The 26,888-nt window shown below is 39.0% G+C and overlaps 1 protein-coding gene across 1 annotated transcript; it reads right to left on the reverse strand.

The window, feature by feature from the left end:
- Positions 1–2,211: 2,211 nt before the first annotated feature.
- Positions 2,212–25,029, reverse strand: mylk5 (myosin, light chain kinase 5). The gene is made up of 17 exons (XM_046865829.1): positions 24,731–25,029; positions 20,300–20,431; positions 18,413–18,565; positions 18,046–18,207; positions 16,243–16,278; positions 15,184–15,314; positions 12,727–12,880; positions 11,707–12,021; positions 11,321–11,420; positions 9,878–10,081; positions 9,378–9,595; positions 8,047–8,170; positions 5,465–5,617; positions 5,243–5,372; positions 4,942–5,029; positions 3,974–4,096; positions 2,212–2,802 (listed from the first exon to the last, which is right to left on the reverse strand). Exons 1-17 carry the CDS (start codon positions 24,864–24,866, stop codon positions 2,588–2,590), a joined length of 2,574 nt encoding a protein of 857 aa, XP_046721785.1. The 5' UTR covers positions 24,867–25,029; the 3' UTR covers positions 2,212–2,587.
- Positions 25,030–26,888: the final 1,859 nt, after the last annotated feature.

A 26,888-nucleotide genomic window follows, 5' to 3' on the forward strand; every position in this document is an offset into this window, starting at 1 on the left:
GACAACCACCTAGTAATGCATTACAATAGTCCAGTTTGGAGGTCATGAACACATGGAAGAGCTTCTCTGCATCAGATATAGACAACATGTTTCTTAGCTTAGCAATATTTCTGAGGTGGAAGAAGCCTGTTTTTGTAACATGGTTGATATGATTTATATCTGGTTATGATATGGTTAACATGGCTTGGAATGAGATCTTGCATGGCCTGCTATAAAGCTGTAATTTATCAATCTTTGTGTTAGGGGTGATTTTTGCCAAAATTCACAAATCCAGAAATGGATTTGACCAAAAAAAAAAAAAACGTTTCTTTGAATGCCAAAAACCATAACACTTATTATACACTGAAATGCCTGCAATAGTTTTTCCTGCAATATGTGTACAGCTGCAGAGTATAATGTAAAAAAAAAAGCCACGACAAATCAATAAATCAAGCTGTATAAAGTAATCATTCGAAATCTAAAGGTCAAGTCCTGTTACATACTCTACATTATACAAATTACATTATACATTTACATTCAAAGCAAACACATGAATGTAAAGACAAAGATTAGACCTGCTGTGATCAGACGCCTAGTTTACGTAGACTGTATAAAAATATTACAGGCATCGCAATCTCTGCAAACTTAGGGATCAACATGATCATGACCTCATAGCAGAGAAAATTCCAGTCGTTCGGCGCTATGACAGCGTAAAGGTTGACGTAGAGTCGTGGCACGTAGTACACCAGCAGAACCATCAGAATGCTCAGAATGATCCGGAAGGCTTTTCTTTTGGCCAGGTTGAGGGTTTGAGAGCCGTTCCCGGGTCCGCTGGAGGACAAGGCTCTCAGCGTTGCAATGTTGAAAAAGATAGTTGGAGCAAAGTTAATGAAGAACAGGATGAAGAAAAAAGGGTGAGAAAGGTCTAATTTTTTGAAGATAATAAATACAGCTATGGCCAAGGTGTAGATCCAGATGAGTGTGATGACCAGCCAGTCCCAGCGCAGGCAGCTTTTGGTGGCCATGTAGGTGATGGGATGAACAATGGCCGTGTAAAAGATGGCGCCGATCGCGAGTAAAAAGAATGGCCTGGCGATTATGCTCGGGATTTGAAAAAACAGGTAGAGGTCACTGTAGAAGTGACCAACGTTTATGGTTTTGAGAAAAAGCAGCAGCAGAGAGCTGGAGAGGCAAACGTTAGGAGTTTTACGATAACGACGACGGTGCTGGGAAAATCGAAGAATAGCTGAACGTTATTCAGCACCAAACACACGATACTGTACGACTCGCTGCAAATCATGAAAGTCCTGTTTAGAGACTGATTGTCCATTTCCCAATCCATCTTTTGTCTTTACTGATCCTTGTAGCTCTTTCCTCGTCGATCCGTCTTCTCAGTAAGCATATATGCCATCAAACAAACCTGATTGGCCAAAGTTCTCTTTGATGATTCCTGCAAAGCCCCGCCCCTTTTACATACAGAAAACATATAGATGCCTGTCACTAATCGACATTTTTTTTCTCCTCTAATCACTAAGAATGCTGAGAAATCGGTGGTTTGATTTATTTGTATAAAAATACACCTGTTGCAAGATCCTGGTTAGGATTTCATCTGCACGTAATGAAAGATGTGTCAAAATTTGCATCATGATGTCAGTTCTCTCGGCCGAACGTGACCATGTTCGCTTCCCTCTGTGGTTAAAATACAGCAGATTCTCCAATTACATAGGATTTAGATTTGATTATAGTGGAAGTGAAAAATGTGAAAGAGAAGCAATTATAACAATACACTTATGAGATGAGAATGATATGTGTGAATGCGGTGACCGGACAGAAATAATCCATTACTACTATTTTAGAAGAGTCCAGTGCAGTGTTTAACAGTGTTCAACCTGCAGTAGCATCATGTGAAACAATGTGTCACATTTCACGGAAATTTGAAATCACAAAATGCATGAAGACCAGAAACTCCACATGTGATGGAAAGTTGTAGCTCAGTGGTTAAGATGTCAGACTGCTGACTGGAAGGTCATGAATCCAAACTGCTCATTTGTTTAAAGACAGAAATGTAAGTGACTCTGAATAAAGGTGTCTGCCAAATACGAGAAATGTAAATGAAATGTGGAGCTGCAATGATGTGTGTGTTGGCCTGAAACAGATTTCACGAGCATCTATCACCGGCACTGCTGTGTATAATAAGTGTTAGCATTTATGGAATAATTCTTCAGGTTCAAATCCGTTTTCTGATTTGTGTATTTTGGCAGAGAAGCAAAAACATTTAACTTGGATACAAATACAATCTCAAAGTTGGATGTTACAAACCCATCAAACTAATGGATGCGTGAAGAACTGCTCTCAAACATCAACAACAATACATGAAAAAGCTACAGATTTCCACATTTTTAAAAATACAATTTTACATTGCTTTTAATTGAAAATAAACTAGACATTTTGTCCAACCATGGGAAGTCTGCCATTTACAAAAAAGACAAACTACTATATGTGTATGTCAAGATTTTTGTTCAGTAAAGAGGAATATAAAAAGTGACAGTCAGTAAGACATACAGTTTTATATTTATATATATATATCTCTAAGGATCATCAAAATGTCTTAGTCCTGGTCCGCTACAGTAATTTTAGCTGAGCAGAGCGCCTCTCCATGGACATTGATGGCTTTACAGGTGTATGTGCCAGTGTCCTGCAGGGAGACACAATCCAGCGTGAGGAAACACAACCCGTCTTCCTCATAATCCACCTGTATACGGCCTTCCTGCTTCTCCAGGGCTTCACCATCCCTCAGCCAGAGCACGTCAGGATCTGGGTAACCTGTCACACATATACAGTGGTTGTTTGTTATATTTTTCTCTACACATCTTGTCAGTGTACTTCACTCCTAATAGACACAAAGATGTCTACATATCTACAAGAGGTAAGTATACCTCAAGGCTCTTCTCTGTCCTGGCACCGAGAAGGTGGATGTCCGAACACTGGCTATCTTTAAGCGACTGGTGAAGACCTGATCTTTTAACGGAGTTGTTGGCTGATTTATCTTAAGTTTGTAATCTACCAGTGTACCAGTGTAGAGATATTCATAAAAAGAGACTCATAGCACTTGTGTACGTCGCTCTGGATGTTTGCCAAACGCAATAAATTTAAATGGACAGGGAAATACTGTACATAAAACACGTGTACTTCCTGCACTCGATACTTTATGTCCTGACCTGTTTTTTTTAACCTGCGTTGGAATAAACCTGCACTTCAACAAGTTGCCCTGGATAAGAACCACTCTATGAAACATATGGACAAACGTTTTTCTGATCATTAGATTGCTATGTGCTTCTTTCTTGAACATCCCATTCCACATTTAATCACTATTTATTGTTATAGTAACCTCCACTCTTCAGCGAAGATGTTTCAGTAGATATAGGTACCGATGGAGGTGAGGTGAGGATGGGGGTTGAGGTTTCAATGGGGTTAACATGTTCTTTACATTGTCCAACCCATGTAATGCATATCTTTATGTTTACGTTTTATAAAATAAAACATATACGTGCAATACCACTTTTATTAATTTAATGTAAATGTAATTAAATTAATTAATTTAATGTATATTTTATTTGAATAATTTTTTGTGCAATAATACACTTTATTTTCTTTATAAAAAAACCTGCAGTAACTTTATACTTTTTTCTTTTTTTTTTTCCATTTGGAACTGGAAGCTTCTGTCACCAAAACAAATTCCTTGTAAGTGCAAACTTTGTCATGCTGAAACCCGGTTTGGTTTCTCCTAGTCCAAGTGAAGGCATCATTTCATGCCACAGCAACCAAAGGCGTGCAATACAACTGTTCACCTCAAACTTTGTGCTAACAGTTTGGGATCGAACCACATATTGCTGGAAAATCCCGGTGTCCCAATACTCTGTCCATGCAATCTCTAACTGTAGTCTCCTCACAACAGGAGGATGTGTGTATTTTTTAGAATGATAACATGTCCTACCAGTGACACAACAGATAAGCTGCACGGTGGAGTCCTTAAAGACCTTCACGTCGCACGGCGTCTTAAGGAACTCGGGTTTCGACTGCATCCTCTTCTCCAGGGACTTGAGGACATGCTCTGTATCTGCAGCAAGGATACACGGAGACTATCATGGACCAGAGAGAAGGTACTCAGAAAACAGGTTTTTGGATTAAACACAGTCTTGTAAGTGGTGCGCAAAAAATATATATACAAATGAAGAGTGGATTCTCTTTGGATCATGTGAAATGATGTTTAAGAGTTTAAAGTGTTTTCAAATGAGATGTCAGGTCTCATTCTCAAGTCGAGGGTTTGAGTCAACATCCAAAACCCTCCAAAAAGCTCTGTGCTTACACACACATTCACACATCCACATACACTTTCTAAATAAACTGATTTCCAGGGTTAGTGAGACAAACTAAAAGAGTAATACATGAGAAAATCCCGACTCTATGTTGCCACAACACTCGTGACTTATTTGAATAGAAATCAATCAGTGTTTGAGTCATTTATATCATCCTATTAATAGATCAGTGTGCTGAGAGTCACATCAGAGACTTTTCACATAAACTGATTTGATTAAGCAAAGAGTCTGTAAGAAAAATGATAATAGGAACATTATTGTCACAATAAATCACAGTACTTTGGATACTTGAGTACATTTACTACAGGATTTGTGTGATTTGACCACCTTTGTCAGGTTCCTCTCAATTGCCACAGGCACCACTGGCTCTTAAAAACGTACAAACTTGTTGGCACTAAACGTATACATTCCTTTTATACAAGTTTAGAACCGATTTATCTCTGAGAAGCTGCTTCGAGACATCGTCCTTTTTTAAAAGCGCTATACAAATAAAAAATGAATTGAACCAGGGTTAATCTAGAATGTCTTGAAATGCTGGTTATGTTTGGTTTTGTGTGTGTGTGTGTGTGTGTGTGTGTGTGTTTACCATCCACAGGGCTGGTCAGACATGAGGAGTTGTCAGATTTGGACAGCAAGGCCATCCTTTTCAGAGCCAGCACGGCTTTGCCTGTTTTCTGTACACAAAAGAAGAAGGTCTTTGGATGAACATCTCTTTTACTCCTCACATACCATCATAGTGTTGTAATTTAATCTTTTCGGCTGCTCCAATTAGGGGGCGCCACAGCGGATCATCCTTCTCTATACCCCACTGTCCTGTACATCTGCCTTTTTCACCCCAACTACCATGCAGCCAAAAATTGCTCCCTTCCCAGATAAATTCTCAATACCTTCCACTTCTGCCTGGCTAAGAACTTCTTCATCTTGTCTTTGGAGAGGTTCTTGGCTGCGCCGGGGTCTGCTGACTCTAATGTCGCGAGCCAGGAATGAGCCAGAGCTTCATCACAGGACATCCGGTGCCTGTGTGCAGAGACAAGCAGCATGTTACGGTATGAGTTCCTGTCTATGTCTTTGTGTAAGAAAGATTGTATCCCAAAGTCCTTATGTCTAACCTGACATTCTTCTGCAGTAAAGAGCTAATGAAGTCTTTGGCTTGGCTTGTGATGTCCTCAAAACTATCCTCGTCAAACTCCCACTGGGCCGCGGTCACTAACGCCAGTGTCTCTGTATCGCTGTCTCCCTGGAATGGAGATTCACCACTTAACCTGTACACACAACGCAAACAATTACATTATTACACAATATGGACAAAAGTTTGTGGACACCTAACCATTTGTTTTCAAACATTCTATTCCACATTTAGTCCCTATTATGGTAACCTCCACTCTTCTGGAAGATGTTTCACTAGATTTTGAGGGGGTGCAGTCAGTGTTCACATTCATCCCAAAGGTGTTCCATAGGGTTCCAGAGCTCTACAGTAGACCATTCAAGATCTTTCACTCCAACCTATGTAACAGTTTGGCGAAGAAGCACATATGCTGGAAAAGTCAGATGTCCCAATACTTTTGCTTATATCACTGGTTCCCGACCTGGTTGTCGCAAACTCCCCCCACTCCCACTAGGGGTCGCCAAAAACTTTCGAGGGACTCTTGATATGATTTATTTTTAAAACCAATTAATACATTTCATTTTTAACAACACGCTAAATAATTATTGTTGTGTATAAAAAGTTATTGTTGTGTTTTAACTGATGTATGTTTTTAGTTTTTTTATAATACAAAAAAAAAATACAATAACAGATTAATTCTCCGATTAAATGATCTTCATGTTAATAGATTTTAATTTGCTCCTGTTGTTTGTTTATCAGTTGAATAGCAGAACCTGAACAGAAAAGTCTGACCTTGTGATCACTTGCATGTCGTTACACGTTTTTAAGGTAATATGTGTCATTAAAGAGGGGTCATTAAAAAATGTTCAATGTTAAAATAGGGGTTTCCTAAAAAAAGGTTGGGAACCAATAACCTATATAGTGGATTTGTCTCATGCATTTATAGTGGGAACCGATAGAGGGCAGACTTGCAAATGCGTCTTTTTTCGGGATTTTTCTAGAACCAGAATCCAAACCACAATTTATCAACAAAAAGAACCGAAATCCTGACTTCGGATCCATCACTAAAATAATTATTTAAAAAAATATTGGTTATGATTTAATACCAGCGGTGTGTTTGTGTGTGTGTGTGTGTGTGTGTGTGTGTGTGTGTGTGTGTGTTTGTGTTTATGTGTAGTATGTAACTCCTAGTTCATCCGTTTGGTCTTCAGGAATGTAAAACAAACCAGATCTACTTGTTCCTATTGTTCGCATTATATTGCACCCACGTATGAACTTGAGAACATCTTTCAGCATGAGAACATCTTTCAGCACTTTGTCACTGAAGCCTAATACATTCAACTGTCACGCGTACTCTGAGCTGCAAACAGTGCTACTTAGAAAACACAGACAGAGCGAAAGAAACGAAATTTCAATCTTTTAAGGAGAAATTATTCTGAGGAGCAGAAAGAATTTTCTGAATTTTTGTCAACACCACAAAATTTACACATTTAGTCCCCATTTGCTGGTATAATAACCTCCACTCTTCTGGTAAGATGTCCCATTAATTTGTGGAGTGGGCTTCTGGAGATTTATAATGAATGGGCATTCTGTGCCACCCAGATGAGGATTGGTTCCTCTAAAGGTTTCTCCCTCGTACCATCCAAAAGGAGTTTTTCCTTGCCGCAGTCGCCACTGGCTCAATAATTAATGTTAAAAACGCTGTGTTAGGACAATGTACATTGTTAAAAGTGCTATACAAATAAAACTGAATTTAACTTTTGCTCATTCGGCCACAAGAGCTTTAGTTAAGTCAGGTGCTGGTGTAGGTGAGGTGAGGAGGCCTGGGGTGCAGTCAGCGTTCACATTCATCATGTTCAATAGGGTTGAGATCGGAGCGCTAGAGCTGGAGATCTTCCACTTCAATCCCATGTAAAGCAGATCTTCATAAGACAAAATAAGATAAGATAAACCTTTACTATGTCTTCCATGCAGTATGTCTTCCACAACTGTGGCACCTTCCGCAGCTTCAGGCTCAGACCAAACAATATGCCACACAGCTGGTCTGCACGGGTCTTAAGCAGCCTGGAGATGATGGCGTCTGGTATCGCAGCCTCACCTGGGCTTCTGTATGGAGGTGACTTTTTGTGCACAGCGATGGCATTGTCATGCTGGAACAGGTGTGGGTCTTCTTGTTCACAGGGAAACTGTCCTGCATCCACCGACATCCTATACAATTGTGTGCCTCCAAGTTTGTGTTTGGGGAACAGTTTGGGGGAAGAACCACATGTGGTTGGAAAAGTCAGGTGTCCCAATATTTTTGTCTGTATATCGTATAAAGGTGCATGGATTTAGTGTTCTAGCAACAATTCTAAAGCAACAAATAAACAGGTCTCCTATGATGTGGTGCGAAACTGGTTTTATACGAGTTTGTTTTGCGGCGACGTCATCGTGCGAGCGATTCATTACAACCGTTCAGTTTTGTAAGATCAGATGGAGGGTGGGTTCTTTCATGGTCATAAAGACATTATTTGGAAAACACACACACACACACACACACACACACACACACACACACACACACACACACACACTACTGGAACTTACAGTATATAACAGATCACTCCAATGCTCCACATGTCAGTATTCAGATGCACAGGTTCGTAGTTGATGACCTCCGGAGCCACAAACTCAGGGGTACCATGCATCACTTTCAGAGGAATGGAGGAGTCTGAAAATGCACACACACACACACACACAAACATCAGTCAAACTGAACTAAACACACTCTGACATTGCAGCCAAACAGACTTCAACAGAACACACACTGACACTTGCAATCATTCACATTCACCTCTTTACACACTGAACCAAACACACACTCACCCTTACACACACAAACACTCGTCCCGACACATACACCAATGGCGGGCCATCAGGCCATCAAGCTAGATCTGCTACACTGCTAAAATCAGACTGACTGACACGTTTTTATATAAGTTTGTTCATGAATATGTATTAAACAATTCCCAATAGTTTTTTCTCATAGCGTCTCTCTCTCTGTCTGTATACAGTGAAATCCAATCAAATTTCAGCCCTCACATTACATGTTGCCGCTGTCAGAGGTATCTATCCGCTGTATAGTTTTCACTGTGAGGACTGCAAGCTTTTTTAGAATAAACTCCATGTTGCCTGAAGCTGTTGTTTTAACCGAACAGACTGCGAGTCAATCACCGACTCACCGGCGTCCAAATACGTCAGCATTTTCAAGTCCTTTGATTGGACGGTCAGAGAGCGCTGTTGTCAGAGTGCACAAGCTCAAACATATTTGTGTGGATTTGATTTTCATTTTTCAGGGTCTGACAGAGAAATTGATTTGGTAGCAGTTACACTTACAAGGATATTTACAAGGCAGACTTTTTTTAAGAAAAGCAGGACATCATCATGAGTAAAGTTCAACAAAACAGTTCAAAACAGGTGCTTTTTCATGAACCATTTATACTTTTGCAGTTTCTTTCCTGTAGAATTTGCACAATTTTCCTTCATTTTAAATCCCCAGGAAAACCGTAATGGATGAAATGTATGCCTACGAAACCCAGAATCATTTGATGAGGTGAATATCGATGCTTCTGCTACAGATGATGTATGTGGAGGTGCAGTTGTGGCTACAGTGAAAGGAGACGTGTTGAATTGTGTTCATTGGGTTTCGTGCTTTAGTGACGACATTCGCTCTCCCTGTATGAGATTCCTGTGTGTGATGCAGCGCTCTGTTCTACTGCGTTTCTCTACATATCGATGGTTTCTATAGACATGGCTTCATAATGATGGTGTTAAGAGGTGAACTTATACAGGTAGGACAACACTGAAGGCCTGGTGTGAAATGCACTCTCACACTTATCCCTACACACACACACAAACCGGCTTGTACACACACTCACCCAGCTTGCAGGCGAGCCCGAAGTCAATAATCTTGATCTGAAATCCGGTTCTGTCCTCACACACGATGTTCTCTGGTTTCAGATCCATGTGCACGATGTTCTGCTGGTGCATGTACTGAACTCCTTGCAAGATCTGACGCATGTAACCGACACTGGATTGCTCTGTGTGCTCAAAGTTATCATCTACAATACGTTCAAAGAGCTCCCCGCCTGGAATACTATACACACACACACACACACACACACACACACACACACACATATTAGATTCAGCTCTCAATTAACAATAAAGTCCCTTGTACTGTTTAATGACAATGATCATTACAAAAACACGTTCCTGTCAGTTTCACCCAAGGAACATCTTGGAGCAACCTAGATATAGAACACTTTTTTATAATCTGGATTTGGAGCTCAAAAATTACTTGCCATTTTTCACCTGAAAACATGTAGATTTAGCAAAACTAGTGTATTTTTTTGCTCTTTGCTCTGTGGATACTCACAACTCCATCACCATCACTATTTCAGGCTTGTTATCATATGCTGCCAGACACTGCACCAGTTTGGGATGATGGAGGGAGTTCATCAGCTCGATTTCTTTCTTGGCTGCGTCTCTCTCTTTCGCACGCCGACCTTTATAGAACTTCCCAGCAAATACCTGACCAGTCTCCTTGTGGGTCAAGCGATACACATGACCGAACTTCCCTCTGCAGGACACAAAGTGAAGATTTAAGACAAGATGGCGGATATTGAGGTAAAAGCAAAATGAAGATGTTTGGTGAAAAGACTCCTAGACTCCTAGACTCAAGAAACACCAGTCTTATTTTTAAAGCTGTGCTATGAATTTCTAAGATGAACTCTCTATTAGGCTTCTACAGAAGAACCATTTTGCAATCTTATAGATCTGAACTAGACACAAGGAACCTCTGTCTTATTTTTAAAGCTGGGGTATGTAACTTTGTAGCTGTGCCCTCCATCAGGTTAGATTTTGCTAGACAGTTCTTTAGTATTCAGTACGCCTAATAAAGGGCACCTCCAAGGTTATTAGATGGTCCTTCAATAGAAACCTGATGGAAGGCACAGCTAAAAAAAGTTACATACCGCAGCTTTAAAAATAAGACTGATGTTCCTTGTGTCTAGTTCAGACTTGCTAAGGAATTACATACCGCAGCTTTAAAAATAATACAACGTTCTCTGTGTTCCCTTCCTATATCTGAACTAATCAGTCTTATTTTTAAAGCTGTAATAAGTAACTTAGTATGTGTACCCCCCCATCAGGCTTCTACTGAAAAAACATCTAGCAAACTTTGAGATATGAACTAGACACAGGAATTTTAAAGGTGCGGAATGTAACTTTGTAGGTGTACCCTCCATGAGGCTACTATTCTATGGTACACTATGGTGGCGGTGGTAGCTCAGTGGTTAAGGCATTGGAATTTTAGATTGGAAGGTCACAAGTTCAAATCCCACCACCACCATGCTGCTACTGCTGGGCCCTTGAGCAAGGCCCTTAACCCTCTCCTGCTCAGTTGTAAGTTGTTTTGGATAAGGGCGTCTACCAAATGCCATAAATGTATGTAATGTACTATTTACATCTCAAAGCTTTCAGAAATCCCTCGAAACTGTAAGGCAGGTATACAAAATGTTGGTTTAATTGATTTGGCAGAACGACAGCGCGATTTGTCCGAACACGTTCTGCTATTTTAAATCCAGACCTCCAGCAGATTTCTGCGGGGCCTCTTTTCCTAAGAACGCCGAAACGATTCGGATCTGGCTAGAAATCGAGTTCACTTCCCCGTCTTCTTTACACTCACATGTATACACACGCTTAAGCTTTTTCAAGGGTTCAGTTTCGTTCCTTGGCGCACTTTTGTTTTCCGAAACAAGAGCTGACACAAGCTGTGTTTCGTTCATCTCGTTTTGTATGTGTTTACTTGTTTACTTACACTCCCAGTTTGTTCAGCACATCGTAGTGGTCAGTGACTTTGTGTTTCTCGTCAATGGTCACGGTGATGTAATCGCTTCTCTTTTCTACATGTGGCTCCCCTTTGAAGAACATAGGAGATCAGCAAAAACCATGAGCACAGAGGACAAAACCATTACATAAGACAGGGGTAAGTGGAAAGTCGGGTTTTTATCAATAATTCAGATTCTGTTTGACAATTATAATATAACAAAAATACATATTTTGAGGTAAAGGGAATCATTGGACCCAAACTTTTTTGTCCAATGTCTGATCCAATGACATTATTTCAAATACATATTTGGAATTTGATTCTTTTCCTTAATCTGCACACCTCACTGTCTTCTCATTGACCTGAATGGTTCTCACCTGCACCGCTGTCCATCCTGATCACCTGAGACTCTGGACTTGGGTCGCTCAGTCCCACGGCGTTGCCGGCTCTGACCCGGAAGCGATACTCGGCCTGGGGCTGGAGTCCGGTGGTCACCCTGAGAGAAGTGCTTTTACAGCTGTCTGAGAGCTCGGTCCAACAACCTGTCCCGGTCAAGCTAACTTGCTGAACTTCCACCACGTAACGGGTAATGGCCGAACCACCGTCGTAGCACGGGCCTGACCAGGAGAGGACCAGGGAGTGTGAGGAGAGTATGTGGGCCACTGGGGGCAAGGTAAGACGCTGTGGTCTCTCTATAACACACACATCACAATTTTTTAGTTTAATCTTTAAAACTTTTACTTTTAGTCCAGAATAAATGCTGTTCATTAATGAGGAAAGAGTGTAGCTACCAGCCTCATGCAAGCATATTTATAATCTCAATACATTTATTAATGGGGTTTCTGTCCCTATATTCCCCTATTATATTTAAAAATGGACAGAGGACATCCCAGACCGAGAATAAATCTTAGAAGAAAGTTATATGTCACTTCATAGAAGCATCTTCAGTAACTTGGGTAGGAGACATGCCCTAAAAAATTGGAATGTGGATTTGTACGGTTCCAATGATCCCAAAATTTAAAATTAGATGTTTTTCTCAATAAATGTTACATACAACTTACAACATCTGTTACTTACAACTTACAATGATACTATTTGGCAGATGCTCTTATTCAGAGTGACTTACAATTTCTTATTTATTCAACTGAGCAGTTGAGGGTTAAGGGCCTTGCTCAAGGGCCCAACAGTGGCTGCTTGGTGGTGCTGGGTTTTGAAATAATGCCCTTCAGATCCAACATTTTATCCACTGAGCTACCAACAGAAATGTGTCATTTCTAACCAAATTTCCTTTTAAAAATAAGACATCTATAGATTGTGTACACAAATTATAATCCTTAACACCCTCAGCAGCGCTTTAACAGAGAATAGAGCTGAAGTGCATTGTGGGTGGAGATTACCGATGACAGACAGTGTGACTGAGTGCTGGGCGGAGCCTCTACGGTCTAGCACAACTAGCGTGTACCGTCCCGAGTCCTCGGGTCGAGTCTTTGAGATGATCAGACTGCTGTTCTCACTGCTGTCCTCGATCCTGAACCTGGAGTCCTGGAGGACCTACACACATTTAATTCACATCTTTTATTACTTTTTATTCAGGTGATGATTAAGTGGATGGACAGGGGGTTCAGGGGTGTCATAATATAATATAATGTTACCAAAATGTTACTAATAGAACTAAAAGTAAGACATTTACTTTTACTCCATTTTCAGAATCATCATTATACTTCACAATTTGGATTTAATTCCTCATTTTATTTTCATTACTTATTTTATATACAAGAAATCTACCAGCTTTAAATGGTACAAAATTAGCAAATTGGGGGTCCAACTTGGTGTGCTTTCCATTTCTTTAATTGTGACTTGATTTCTAATTGTTGCTTATTAGTATATGAGAAAATGATTTAAAGGAAAGGAAACCAGAAGAGACGGCATTAAGAGCTAACACGTTTTGAAAAAGGGGATGCTTATGTTTGAGTGTCACCTTGTTTTATAAGGTTTCTCTTTCTTTAATAATGATTTATTGTATAAAAATAATGGCTGTACTTATACCTACTTGTACTTGGACATAACCAGCATGCTGTGCCATTGCATACTGTTTAAATAGTAGACTTTACAGAAGTTTACAGTTCAGCTGCCATCCCTTATTTTTAAAATAAGACACCCCGAACTAATGTAAGGTCAAGTATTGTGTACATTTAATTGGTCTTTGTTAATGATTTTGAACACTTTTACAATTGGTAGCTTAGTGTTTAAGGCATTAGACTTTAGTTCAGAATGGCATGAGTTTAAATCCCAGCCACACCAAGCTGCCACTCCGTAACCCTGTAGCTGCTCAGTTGAATGAATGAGATAAATGTAAGTCTGGATGGCGTTTGCCAAATGGTCGAAATGTAAATTTAGTGCAACAACACACGGTGCACATGTGTACGTTTGCACATGCGCGAATTTACCACTTCCGTTGTCTAGCGAAATGAATTCTTTTGCATTTTATGTACAGAAAAAAGAAAATCCTGATAATTCCCCATATTCCCCATATATCACGAGGGAGTAAATGAATGAAGGAGGAAGGAATGAAAACATTTGTTGAACAATTCTGAAATAAGTAGTTAGTTAAACATATCTTTTGAAAATTAAATATAAATGTAAAACATTTAAAGCAGTTATACATATCTGTTTAACCAAATAAGGTCTAACAAATATCAACAATTTAATACATTTCCATTTACTTCATTTTATTAAATCAATTTCATTTGTGCCAATTTAATCAATTGCTCAATTTTATCAATATAATAAACGTGTATTGCATTCAATTGATTTATTTTATTTTTTTTGTATATATTGTATTTGATTTAAGACTGTTTTTTAAAATGTTCACAAATGTTAAAAATAATAATCTGCGTTAACAAAAAAACTACAGGCCAAAACTGAACCGAATCGAAACCGATAGACGTAACTAAAAGTGAATTTTGTGTACTGTTACATCACTAGATGCAACTAATCATACTCATAAGGAAGCTGTTGGAGTTATCTCCTTATGCCGTTTCTCTTCTCCATATCGTGCAATTCACCTTGTGCCTCGACTCGTATTTACCATAACAGTGAAACCACATGCATCCATTTACCTCAATACGGTCATTAGAAAATGTTTACATGACAAATAACTGTAAGGAACTGAATTTGTATGTTACTATAGTAACAGGTATTTATATATAAAAAACTGACTATAAGCTTTCATAAATGCTCTGAACACACACAAACTTCCGGCCAATCACAAGTTCTTTCATGAACGTTCCAGATAATTAAATGTACCCTCAAACCGATAAAAATGGTACATGAAATTCTTTAATAAATAAACAATTAATAGTGTTGACAATTCGCTGTTTTATAAAAAACAAAACACAAACAAACAAAAATACCATAACATGCTGGAAAATAAAACCACCTTGTATAGTTTAATGCATTAAATTATCCCAAAACCTCTCACTAATGTGGCAAAAGTACATGAAATATTAAAGCTCGCTGAGATCACAGCCTCAAATTTCACCGGTTGATGCTGATTTATTATATTAGTTATTTTTTTAGAACAAAAAGTGATTGACTTTCTGCTATTTATTTATTGATTTATTGATTGATTTTTTTTTCAAATCTTGCTTTTGATTTCGCTTAACCAGTTTGTCCACTGATTTTTTCACCCACACCTGTTATGTATTATAATATTTTAGATAACATATTGCAATTCTCCAGTACTTGGACCTGAACTCTGGAGAGAGAGAGATAACAGTAATCATATCCAGAGTGGACAGAGATGATAAAGAGAATGGGAAAAGATTTGTATGTATGTAAACTTTTATTTGTACCTCTTTTTTGTTATAAATCCAACAGGCGACGATCGGCGAGCTTCCTGTGAATGTACAGCTCAAACGAGCCGTCTCACCGCTGTGCACCTCCACCTGAGCACCATCTGAACATGCAATCTGCAGAGGGATGGCTGTATAGACAAGAGAAGGGAAGTGAAGGAAAAATGTCATACTACCACATTCAGAGACGTCCTATAAAATGGGGGCTTTAGATTGTGTGGTAACAGTTTGAGGAAGAACCACATATGGCTGAAAAAGTCAGCTATCCAATTATATACATAATTAAATCACTATTAAATAATGCAAATTTAGCAGTAGTATTACATGTACATGGGGACGTGTTAGCTTAGTGGTTAAGGCACTGGATTTGAATGTTATGAGTTTAAATCCCAGCCACACCAAAATGCCACTTCTGGGCCCCTGGGCAAGGCCCTTAACACCCAATAGCTTTTCAGTTGTATGAGTGAGATAAATGTAAGTCACTTTTATATAAGGGTATTTGCCAAATGCTGTAAACGTAAATGTACATGAAATAACTGTATTTGAAACACTGACTCAGTGCCTTTACCCCTAGGTTTTGAAGTAAACAGCCTTTTTTTTCTGGTAGAACACGTCTGTGATGACTAAACACATGCTACTGATGCAGTCAATACAGAGAAGAGAGTATTTTTTCTTTGAAATGGACGGCAGGTTAATTTAAGTCAGGCAAGGCCACAAACCCGTGGGGCAACATTTTTGGAGGTTAGACGGTCAGACGTAGACGAGCACGATGGAAACCAGGGCTTTAAAAAAATGAGCAGCCGAACACAGCAGAGCAGCGAATGCAGCTTTTTCAACTGTATATTTTTTTTTATCTAAGATCATATCAGTTACAGTTTAACCGACTTTAACTTGTATAACATGAACGGTATTAATGTTGCGTGACTGTAAAGTGAATTAAGGGACAACAACTGCAGGTGGCGGAAAGCTTTCAGACTCAACCAGAGGCAGATTCTGAGATTTACTAGTAATAAACATAAAAATGATGGAGGAGAAGTGTTAGAGAAAGTGGAGTCCTACCTGTACCTGAGCTGCTTCTCCTCTTCACAGGGAGCTCTGAGAAACATGGGGAAGAGACACAGATGATCAAAGAGACAGACGGTCAGGGGAGGGGTTTAAAATATGTTTGTTTGTGTGTCTGCTGTGTGTGTCAGTGTTTGTGTCAGAGAGTGAGATATGCATGTGTCTCAAACGCAGGTCCATAGTACAACTATGCATAACAAAACATGATATGAAAAGCATTGAGACATCGAGTCTTCGTTATACTACACTGAATAACAGCTTATGTTTAAATCACTTCCTGTTCATATGATTATGAGAATTCTATTTGCATCATACATCTGTTTACACACACACACACACACACACACACACACACACACACACACACACACACACACACACATTATGTAGGAATCACACAGACATGCTAAATGATAATTGGTTGATTCGTTTTGTATAACTTACATTGACATAATAGCATTTTCTTAAACTTTTAGAACATAACACGTAACATTTATGAAAAAAGTCTCAATTTTCTGCACTTTGGAAGATAATTTTTTTAGCCTTATTACCTGCAAAAAAAATTAAAAGATTGAAACAAATTCTAGTGAAGGTACAACTGTTTAGCAGTTTATATAGTACTCATCATTACTTTGGAGACTTGGACTTTAATGGTTTTTGAGAGGCACATGCATGCTCCTTTTGTTCCTATGCAACAAACTCGGTTGTGTAATAATATTACGAATTACTTTGACAAAACAAATATATTTAAATAGTTTCTTTTCAATGAAAAATCCTCCCTTAGCATGAATAACAGCTTTACACACACTCGGCATCTGGACAGTTTATTTCTCCAAACGGTCTCTCCAACAGTCAATTGTAAAACCTACCGATAATGTTCTTCACTAGTTGGAGATTTCTTTCTTATAATCCATTTCATTGCAGAGCAGTTCAATAGGATTTAGGTGTGATGACTGGGCAGGCCGTCCGATGATAGATATCACTCCAGACGAGTGTTTACTCTTTAAAATAACTTCAGAAGTCGTTTCCAATGAACCACAGTCCAGACGAAATTGCATAGTGTTAGTTGAAGTATGGAATGGTTGCCATGTTGGTTAAGGATTCCTTTCACCCTGAATAAGTCTCCAAAACAACCCCAAACCATTAAACTTCATCCTCCATGTTTGACTGTGAGGGTAAGACAGTCTGCTAACATCTTCTCTCATGGTCTCCATCTTACAGAAGTTCTTCTGTTAGGGCCAAAAAGATCACATCTGGACTCATCTGTCTACACAACTTACTCCCTATTTACCTGATTCACAGTTTAATACTTGTGCGTTTTTGACTTTCACGTAAGTAGAAAAGACTGGGTGTTTCCACACTTTTGACAGGTTCTGTGATTTGCAGACATTCCCAGAATTGTGAATAAAAAGCTGTGGTATACGATGAATAAAAGACTGCAGGATGAATATGCTGTTTTTTTAAAAATCACTTCAGGGAGGGAATGGTACCTTTGTTTTGTAGGCCATGTTGGGTTGCACCACATCATCGTGTTATTGATCGTTTCCATGAAACAGCAGGTCTTCAAAAGTTGGATTCTCTACTTGGAAATGAAACGGTTTGCTTCCTAGTTCTAAACTATTAGAATATATTTAGTGATGTTTTGAACACATCATATACCAAAAATCAGTCGATGTGATGTCGGTGAACACCATGGTATGGGTTGAGGAAGATATTGAATTCTTGTACAAATTTTGCAACTTCTTATTGACTTTTAAACGCTAAAAAAAGGATGTTGTGTAAATGATTGTGTAAACTCACCTCTCGGGCTGGTTGGCGTTCGAGGACTTTGCGTCGATTGCGATGTTCCTCTGAACACACTAATGTCCTCTAAAGTGCTTTTAGGTGATTTAAAGACGCAATTTTCTACACCAGGGGTACGAGGCGAGGACGAAGGAGACTGCGCGTGATTATGTTGGGTCTCTTAGGAAAGAAAAAAGGAAACGAAGGATTAGAAGTGAATCATATACTGAAATTATATCATGCAGAAACATTCCACAAGGTCTTGAAAGTACAGTAGAAACAAGGTCAAGTTAAGGAGGACAAGAAAAGACGTGTTAGCTCTTGCTCAGGAAGTCTTCCAAGCAGAAGGTCTTGTAGGTCTAACAGGTATTGTTGTTGTCGTTACCTCTGACACACACCGCCGAGCTGCTGGACGTCTTTCCCGAGGTGTTTTCAGCTACACATGTGTAAGCTCCACCGTCCTCGGGGACACATTTCCTAACAACCAGCCTCGCTTCTCCACTCACAAATGAGCATCTAGCAAATCTCACTGGCTGACCTGAGAGAGAAGGATTAAAAAAAAAGAAGATAAAGATGGACTCTTGTAAATAATAAGAGGGGATAAAACAGGGACAATGACAAAAGCAAAAAAAAAAACCAACCCTCCCATTTATTTTTTGCATTCATGATTTAATACCCTTTTCCAAGTAGGCCGTTTCATGACACTACTACTCCGAGACCTTAGATGCAATTAGTTCATACTAATAAGATCTAATCGGTTTGTTGGATTTGTAAACGCACAATGACTGGAGAAAATGAAGGAAAGATGTGTAGAAAGCAGGAAAAAAAGGAAGAGCATGTAAAGTATTTAATTCTCCTTGGAACTCGATCATCTACAAGGCGTGTCCGCCTACAATATTCTCAATCCCTAGTTTTTTTTTGTAGCATTCTGTGAAAGGGACCTGTTTTCTCTGTACAAGAGAGTTACATGAGGCAGGATGAAAAAAATAATAAAAAAGAGTTGCATCTATACACTATATGAACAAACATCTCATTCCACATGTAGTGCCTATTTGTTGTAAGAATAACTTTCACTCTTCTGGGAAGATGTTCCACTAGACTTTGGAGTGTGTTTGTGAACATTTGTGCTCATTCCGCCATAAGGGTGTTAGCAAAGTCAGATGTGGTGAGGAGACCTGGTGTGGATAAAAGACTCTGTGTTTCCAGACTTTTGAGTCTCTGAACATTAGCACTTCTATTAAAAAAAAAGACCTTTCTCATTATATTCTCACCAAACAGCATATTAAAACTGATTGTATTCTTAATACATGACCTACTAAACCAGTATCAGGACGTATTGTTCGATTAAAGACTATAAAACCCTTTTATAAGACACTCTGGATACAGGCATCTGCCAAACTCCAGACATGTACTGTAAGTATTAACACATTTTGTAAGAGAGCTGTAATTGTCCTTACTCATCGTTTGAACAATGCTCAAGTTTGTGTCTTATCACCAACACACAGCCTCAAGTGCTCTGTCATTTTCTACAGAAGAACTGACGAAATGTCAGATGACGAAATATATAATATTTGATAATAAACAACAAATAGCTATAAAGATACAAAAAAACGATTTACAAAACATACTTCATTATATTATAATAACAACAACAACAACAACAATAATAATTATTAATATTACTATTACTATTAATAATAATAATAATAATAATAATAATAATAATCTTCTGTCGGCTGCACACTTTAGTGGTCACCACAGTGGATCATCCGTCTCCATACCCCCCTGTCCTCTACATCTGCGTCTTTTAACCCAACTACCTGCATGTCTTCCCTCACCACATCCATAAACCTCCTCCTTGGTCTTCCTCTTTTCCTCCTTCCTGGCTCCATCCTCAGCATTCTCCTACTGATATACCCCATGTCCCTCCTCTGCACATGTCCAAACCATCTCAATCTCACCTCCCTCACCTTGTATCCAAAACATTCTATCAACCACCTCCAGCTCCACCTCCTGTCTTATAGTCAATGCCACTGTCTCAAAATCATACAAGCAGGTCTCACCACTGTCTTCGAAACCTTCTTTTTCACTCTTGTAGACCTTTCAATCATAATTAACTACTACTACTACTAATACTACTACTACTACTAACTAACAACAATTTTAATAATAATAATAACACCCAACTTTATTGTTATTTCTAAAAATGTATGACAGAAAAATACTATTTTATCTTTAATTATTTCAATTAATGTTAATGTTCAGTGCTTACCATTATGTAGCCAGGACACCCTGATTGGGTGACTCCCAGTGATGATGCCCTTTAGTGTGATGTCACTTCCTTTGTCAGCCACACAGTCCTGCAGAGGTTCAAGGAAAACTGGCACGTCCACATCGTTCTTTGCTTTGTTCAGTAGACGGAGAGATAAAAAAAAAATAATTAGCACAGAGCATAAACATTATCAAGTGCAATTGTTTTTAAATCAATTTACTGCCATACAAGTCTGCGTGGACTTTGTTGCCGTATGGATTAGTACAGTACAGTCAGTGCTGCTGGTTAAGAGAATTAAGGACCAATCAGCGCAGTGAAATTAGTTCAGGGCATATTACAGGGATGTTAGGAAGATATGACACATGATTCACCACTCCTAGAGCACAGAGGGTTAAGGGCCTTGCTCAGGGGCCCAAGAGGGGCAGCTTGGTGACACTGGGGCTTAAACCCCCAATCTTCCAATCTGTAACACAAAGCCTTAATCACTGAGCTATCACTTCCTTACAGAGATATCCTTTTTTTGCGACAGTGCTTTCTGAGCTGTGGCGTTTGTTTTGTCTGTGAGCACATTTATTTTGTCTACACTGACAGTGACATTATCTCACCTGCAGTTTTATGTTTTATTATAGTTTGAGCCTGTTTCATGCAAGTACTGCTTGGGAAGAGTTGGGTGCACCCCCAAAACTTGCCCCATGAAAAAATAATTTCTATAATGTCCCTAGAGTAGTGCTCAAGAGTGCTAAAGAGTGATGAAGTACCATAATTACTGCTATTTAAATAGAAATACGATAAAGTCTAGGGTGCTTTTACTTAATAAATATCATTAATTGCCCTCAAAGTGTCCTTTTATTTTATAACAGTAAAGTGCCACCTAATGTTCCTCTATCTGTGAGAAAAAAGTGCCTTTTGGGGGGCCTAGAGAACATGAGATGCAGTGCCTTATAGGCTTCCATGCATGCCAGAAGAAAGGTGAAAGGAGAAAATTCAGTTAATGTCTACCAGGTGGCAATTTTTTTTGCTCTTATTTGTCGACTGATTTAAGATCCTTCGGCTGGTACTGCCTGCAGCAGTAGTAAGATTGAGGTTGAGACAAAATTCTTTCTTTTTGTTTTGCGGCTGTTGTTTTGTCTAAAGCCTACAAAAATTCGCCAGACTATTTATTCGTATAACTAGTGAGTCACCATGCAGCACCCACTATCATTCCTTCTTCTTCCTACAACTTATCAGGAACATGAGGCCCAGAAAACACCCACTCACTCACTCACACACTCACACACACCTGTATGCAGAACATCACATGAAGATAACAGAAAACAAGTGACAGTTCAGCCAGATTTACTCAGTTACACTAATTGTATGTGCACTACGATTTTATCACAGGAAGTCACAGAATGATGTATTATGAAGCCACTAGTAGGCATAGCGATTGGTCGCCATAGAAACTTTTAGCATTTCCTGGTGCAAATAGCGTTTCACTTTCCTGATATGACAGCGAATCAGGACAAGAATCATAAGCTCAAAGGTACGTTTACATTTCAAGCTTCATTGAACAATTCCATTTTACTCACACGTATATTTCGTTAATATAAATGTGTTTGTTTCCTGAAACTCCCTGCATTCACACACTGATATGTTGCGTAATTGTTCCAAATTTGACTCATGCTATGTATGTTTTTTTGGTTTTTTGCCTGCACCAGTTCCCATAATATCACATATATCACCAATTTCTTCATCCTCCCAATGCACAGTCACTATTCTCCCCTGACCTCCCATTTCAGTCACATGACACTTTATCTTGGGATATTTGTCCATTCTAGACCCACATATAAAAGTGGTTTGGATCTGATTGAAAACGATATAATTTTGTGTCCAAAAAACATGCTTGTTTAGTTGTTACCAGGTTAATGCTTGTAATTAAGCATGATGCATAGCACCTTCTTAAACTCACGTTGAAAACTATTTGAATGAACTTGACTCCAGCGCTAACATTTTTTACTCTAAAATATCAGACAAGCACATAACTGGGTGGAAGGGTGAAGGCTGAGACATGCTTCCTCTGAGACACTGTGACACTACAGTAGATAACCACCAAGCTTTATGAACTCCTGTGGCAGTGCAGAAAAACACACCCAGTGGAAAGCGTTATCTGCCCTCTTCTGCATACATGTTCTCACGGATGCACGTGATTGGCTAGTGTTGCTGTGATTGACAAAAGAGTGTGTGTATGCCCCTCCCGCTCAGACAACATGGGCAATTTCGCTCTCAAACTCAGTTTTGCTTTTAAAATTAGGACATGCCTTCTACCATAGTGTGATGCTTGCTCTCTGACCACATCAGCAAGTCTCAGCAGTTTTCACCATGATATTCATACAGCAATAAAAAAAGGAAGCAAACTTCTGACACCAAAAAATGATCTTAGCAGAAACTGTGTGAATTTAGATGTTGAAGTTTACATTCACAGTCAATTCATGGTTACAGCTTTTTTTTATTATTTATTTTAAAGCTGCACAAAAGGAAGCTTTGAGTCAAAAAACAGAATCAGGATTTCCTGTAGTGACCAGGAAACACACAGTTTAACAGATCAGTTTAATTTTTATTATCCTTAAACAAAACCTATTTCTTATATATTTCAGATCGTATGAAAGCCGAGGTAAAAAAAAAAAACTGAATGGTACATATGTAGTCCATAGCTGCATATTTAAATAACTTATGGAAATTATGGTTTAAACTTGAAAATAAAATAAAAAAATTTATTTACAACAATAATTTTGTTTCAGTGAAATATTTTCTGGTGCACAAATAAGTTGGATTTGGAGAAATTAATGTAAAAAATAATGAAAAGAAATAATGGCTAATACAAAAAAATAAAAAAATAAAAAACAAAATGCTTCATTATTATGGTGATCGTTCTTCTAAACTGTACCCCTTTGAAAAAAAAAAAAAAGAAAGTCATGCAGGTCAGTGTTAACTGATACACTATATGGAGTATTGGGACACACGGCTTTTCCAGCCAAATGTGGTTCTTCCCCAAACTGTTACCACAAAATTGGACACACACAAATGCATATGAAGTCTATGGATGTAGTTGCATGAAATTTTCCTTCGTTTGAACTAGGAGACCCAAACATGTTCCAGCATAACAATGCCCCTGTGCACAAAGCTCAGTTCCATGAAGACATGAGCGTGGAAGATCTTCTGCTATAGAGCTCTGATTCTACTGAACTTTGGAACGCTGACTGCAACCCAGGATCCCTCACCTTACCTATATCAGTACCTGACTTAACAAACGCCCTTGTGGCAGAATGAGCACAAATACCCACAAACAAAATCTACTGGAACATCTTCCAAAAAGAGTGTTGGTTATTATAAAAATAAGTGAGGACTAAATATGGGAAGTTTAAAAAAGCACACTTTTTTCCATATAGTAAATACAGCATTATCACAAGATGCTACTGAATTCCTGTTTTACTATAACAAATGTTTTGACAAAATTTTCATCTTCAAATTAGAGGTTTTAATGTGCTTGATCTAATTTGTTATTGTTTCTATAGTAACAAGTCAATCACATAAGGCACATGCTCCAAAGACTAATAATTTTGTAATTTAACAAAGAAAAATGTAGAGTTGTTGATATGGCGCAGGTTTTTCCACTGTGGGAAAGTCTTTGGATTTAGAATCAGAATCAGGTTTATTGGCCAAGTGTGTTGACACACACAAGGAATTTGGTTCCAGCTGTTAGTGACTCTCAAAGGTACAGACATAAATAACGCTATACATTAAGCTTGGACTATACAAGACAAAACAGACAAAACAAGACAAAACAGACAGGATAGAAAAGTGTACACTTTATGGTTTCTAGGTAACATAATCGAAAAATCTTCCTTAACAAGAGAAAAACTAGCCGATAATCTGGTAATACTAAGAGGAACTGCCTTCTTCCACAACATTAAATGTAACAAAAGGTTTCATTTGTATTTTAATATGCTCACGTGAGGAAAATCTTCTCAGGGGCGTGTCTTTACAAAAAACAAACAAAAAAAAACATGCTATGCAATTATTTGTGATTAGGTAAGTATATAAACCTCTGTGTCATGCATGTTTGTACATTTCAAATCCAGAAAAACCTGACAAAACCGTTGTATAGTCATAAAAAAAAATAACAAACCTGACCTATTGACCTCTGTGTAATAGACCTCTATGAATCCACGGACATTTTTCAATAAATAAAGTCACAAACATTTCAGCTGCACTTATTATTCAATACAATCAAATACTCGATAAAATCTAATTTCAAAAGTATGTGGACAGCAAAAGAAAGTGAGAGTGATGTGTATTAATGATATCTGCTTCCAGGCTTACCTTCAGCATGACACCTAACAGAAACCCTTCATATTAACATGACGTGAAGCATGTAAAGTAACACAAGCTTACCAGAGTTAACTGGACTGTCTCGGGTCTTTCTCTGTGAAATGATGTGGTGTGAGACTCCTCCAGATGCTGGTGCTGACAGCTGGATTCTGAGAGTAGACACATATCGTTTCTGTTCCCCACACACCCTCATAGCCATTTTCAACCGGGCGGATAAACAAACGCTGGCTCGACCTAATCAGACAACAAACACATTTCCCTTATCTGTTTATCAGACTTCCTCCCTTTCTTTTCTGCCCCGTCTTGACTTTCTCTTACAAGCTCACGATCTTCTTTTTCATGCTGTGCTCACTCTCTCCTCTTTGAACTCACGCCTCCCTTCCTCCCTCCTCTTCGCTCTCTTTTTTCCCTCCCTTCTCTTTAGTAGCCTCAGGGTCTCTTTCACATTGGGGGACTTTGTTGTACAGATTTTGTTGACTTTTTCCCTGTGCCAGGTAACCACCGAGTAATCAGGTGAACTTTAGCATGGTTACATCACTCTGCAACATTGGACTACATGGTTAAACCTGCCAAGAAATGCTGAGAGAGTGTGGTGCTGTCAGGCAGTAATTAAACACTCCTTCTGTCATAGCATTGTGCAGAACAATCAGCAATGCAAAGAGATTTTTAGGTAGTGTGTGTGTGTGTGTGTGTGTGTGTGTGTGTGTGTGTGTGTGTGTGTGTGTGTGTATGTGTGTGTGTAGGGAAAAGAAGTGGAAGCAACTGTGTCAAACCCAAGAGAAAACAAACCCAAGCAACAATGAACATAGAAAAGCACAAGAAGACTTTAATCACCCCAGGCAACTGAGCAACCCCCTGTTCACAGGGGCATGTGAGTAAACCACAATCCACAACAAAACGGGTTCTCATGAAGCATGGACTACAAGGTAGCATTTACGATAAGCTTGAGAAAGAGTGACCACAAGGAATTGATTTGCACAGGGTGAAAAATCCATGGAATGTCCACTTCCTGTCCACCATACGCCTCAGTGGGTTCTTTGTTCAGCTGTTATAGTTACAGATCTAGTATATCTTTTCCCTTATTAACTTTGCACTCTTGATTAGTTTTACTGAAAAATTTATTGCACATGTTCTAAACTTTCTTTTGTCTTTGATTGCTTCTGGAAATTTCATCAAAAACGAAAAAAATGAAAGCTGAAGATCTGTATCTATATCTCACACTGTCACTCGTGTGCCAATAATTTCAACATGCAAGCTCTTTTCAGAGCATACCATCTGATAGTAATCAAAGCCCAAGCAAGGTTCTATGGCAAACATACTATTACTATTTCATGACCTCCAGTCACTATGATTAATTTATGGTAGCATAAATGCCATAATCAATGCTAGGACTGTAGAGACTGTAGTCAAGATGACCACTTTTATGCCCAAGACAAAGACCAAGACCAATTTTTAGCAAGAACAATGGTCAAGAAAGAAACTTTATACTTGTCACATGTACTTTACAGTGAAAGTCTTTCCTCACATATCGCTATATAGTCCAGGCAGATTCAAAGTGTTTACGTTTACCAAATCATCTCAGAATCTCTTAAACTTTTCATTCAGAGCACTGGGACCGGTACATAAGTTCTGCTGGCATCCACCTGCCAGTCTGTAGGACCACTTCAGTCTGTGGCTCAGCAATATCCTGGACTATGGGTTCGCTGATGACTTCCACAGGGACCATCCCTGACTCTGGAAGACATATGGTTTGGTTTAAATAGTTGTACCCTGAGACTCCTGGTGAGCAAAGCTCTAGTTACAAATCAAACAAACCTGTAGCTCATAGTTTGAAACCTACAAACAGCACTCATGGTGAATGAGTCATGTTTTCTAGTTTCTTTCAGCTTCTCCCATTAGGGGTCGCCACAGCGGATCATCCGTATTCATGATCCGCATGTTCGATTTGGCACATGTTTTACGCTGGATGCCCTTCCTAACGCAACCCTCCCCATTTATCCGGGCTTGGGACCGGCACTAAGAGTGCACTGGCTTGTGCAACCCTAATGGCTGGGGTTGGTTCCCTGGTTCCTGGGGATCGAACCCGGGCCGCAGCGGTGAGTGCGCCGCATCCTTACCACTAGACCACCCTGAGTCATGTTTTCTAGTTATATCATAAAAACTCATTGTGTTTTGAATTCTTCTGTCAAATCTGATTTCCTTGAAGTTGTTTGTTTAAAGC

Source organism: Silurus meridionalis, chromosome 14, assembly GCF_014805685.1.
Source record: "Silurus meridionalis isolate SWU-2019-XX chromosome 14, ASM1480568v1, whole genome shotgun sequence".
Taxonomy (NCBI): domain Eukaryota; kingdom Metazoa; phylum Chordata; class Actinopteri; order Siluriformes; family Siluridae; genus Silurus; species Silurus meridionalis.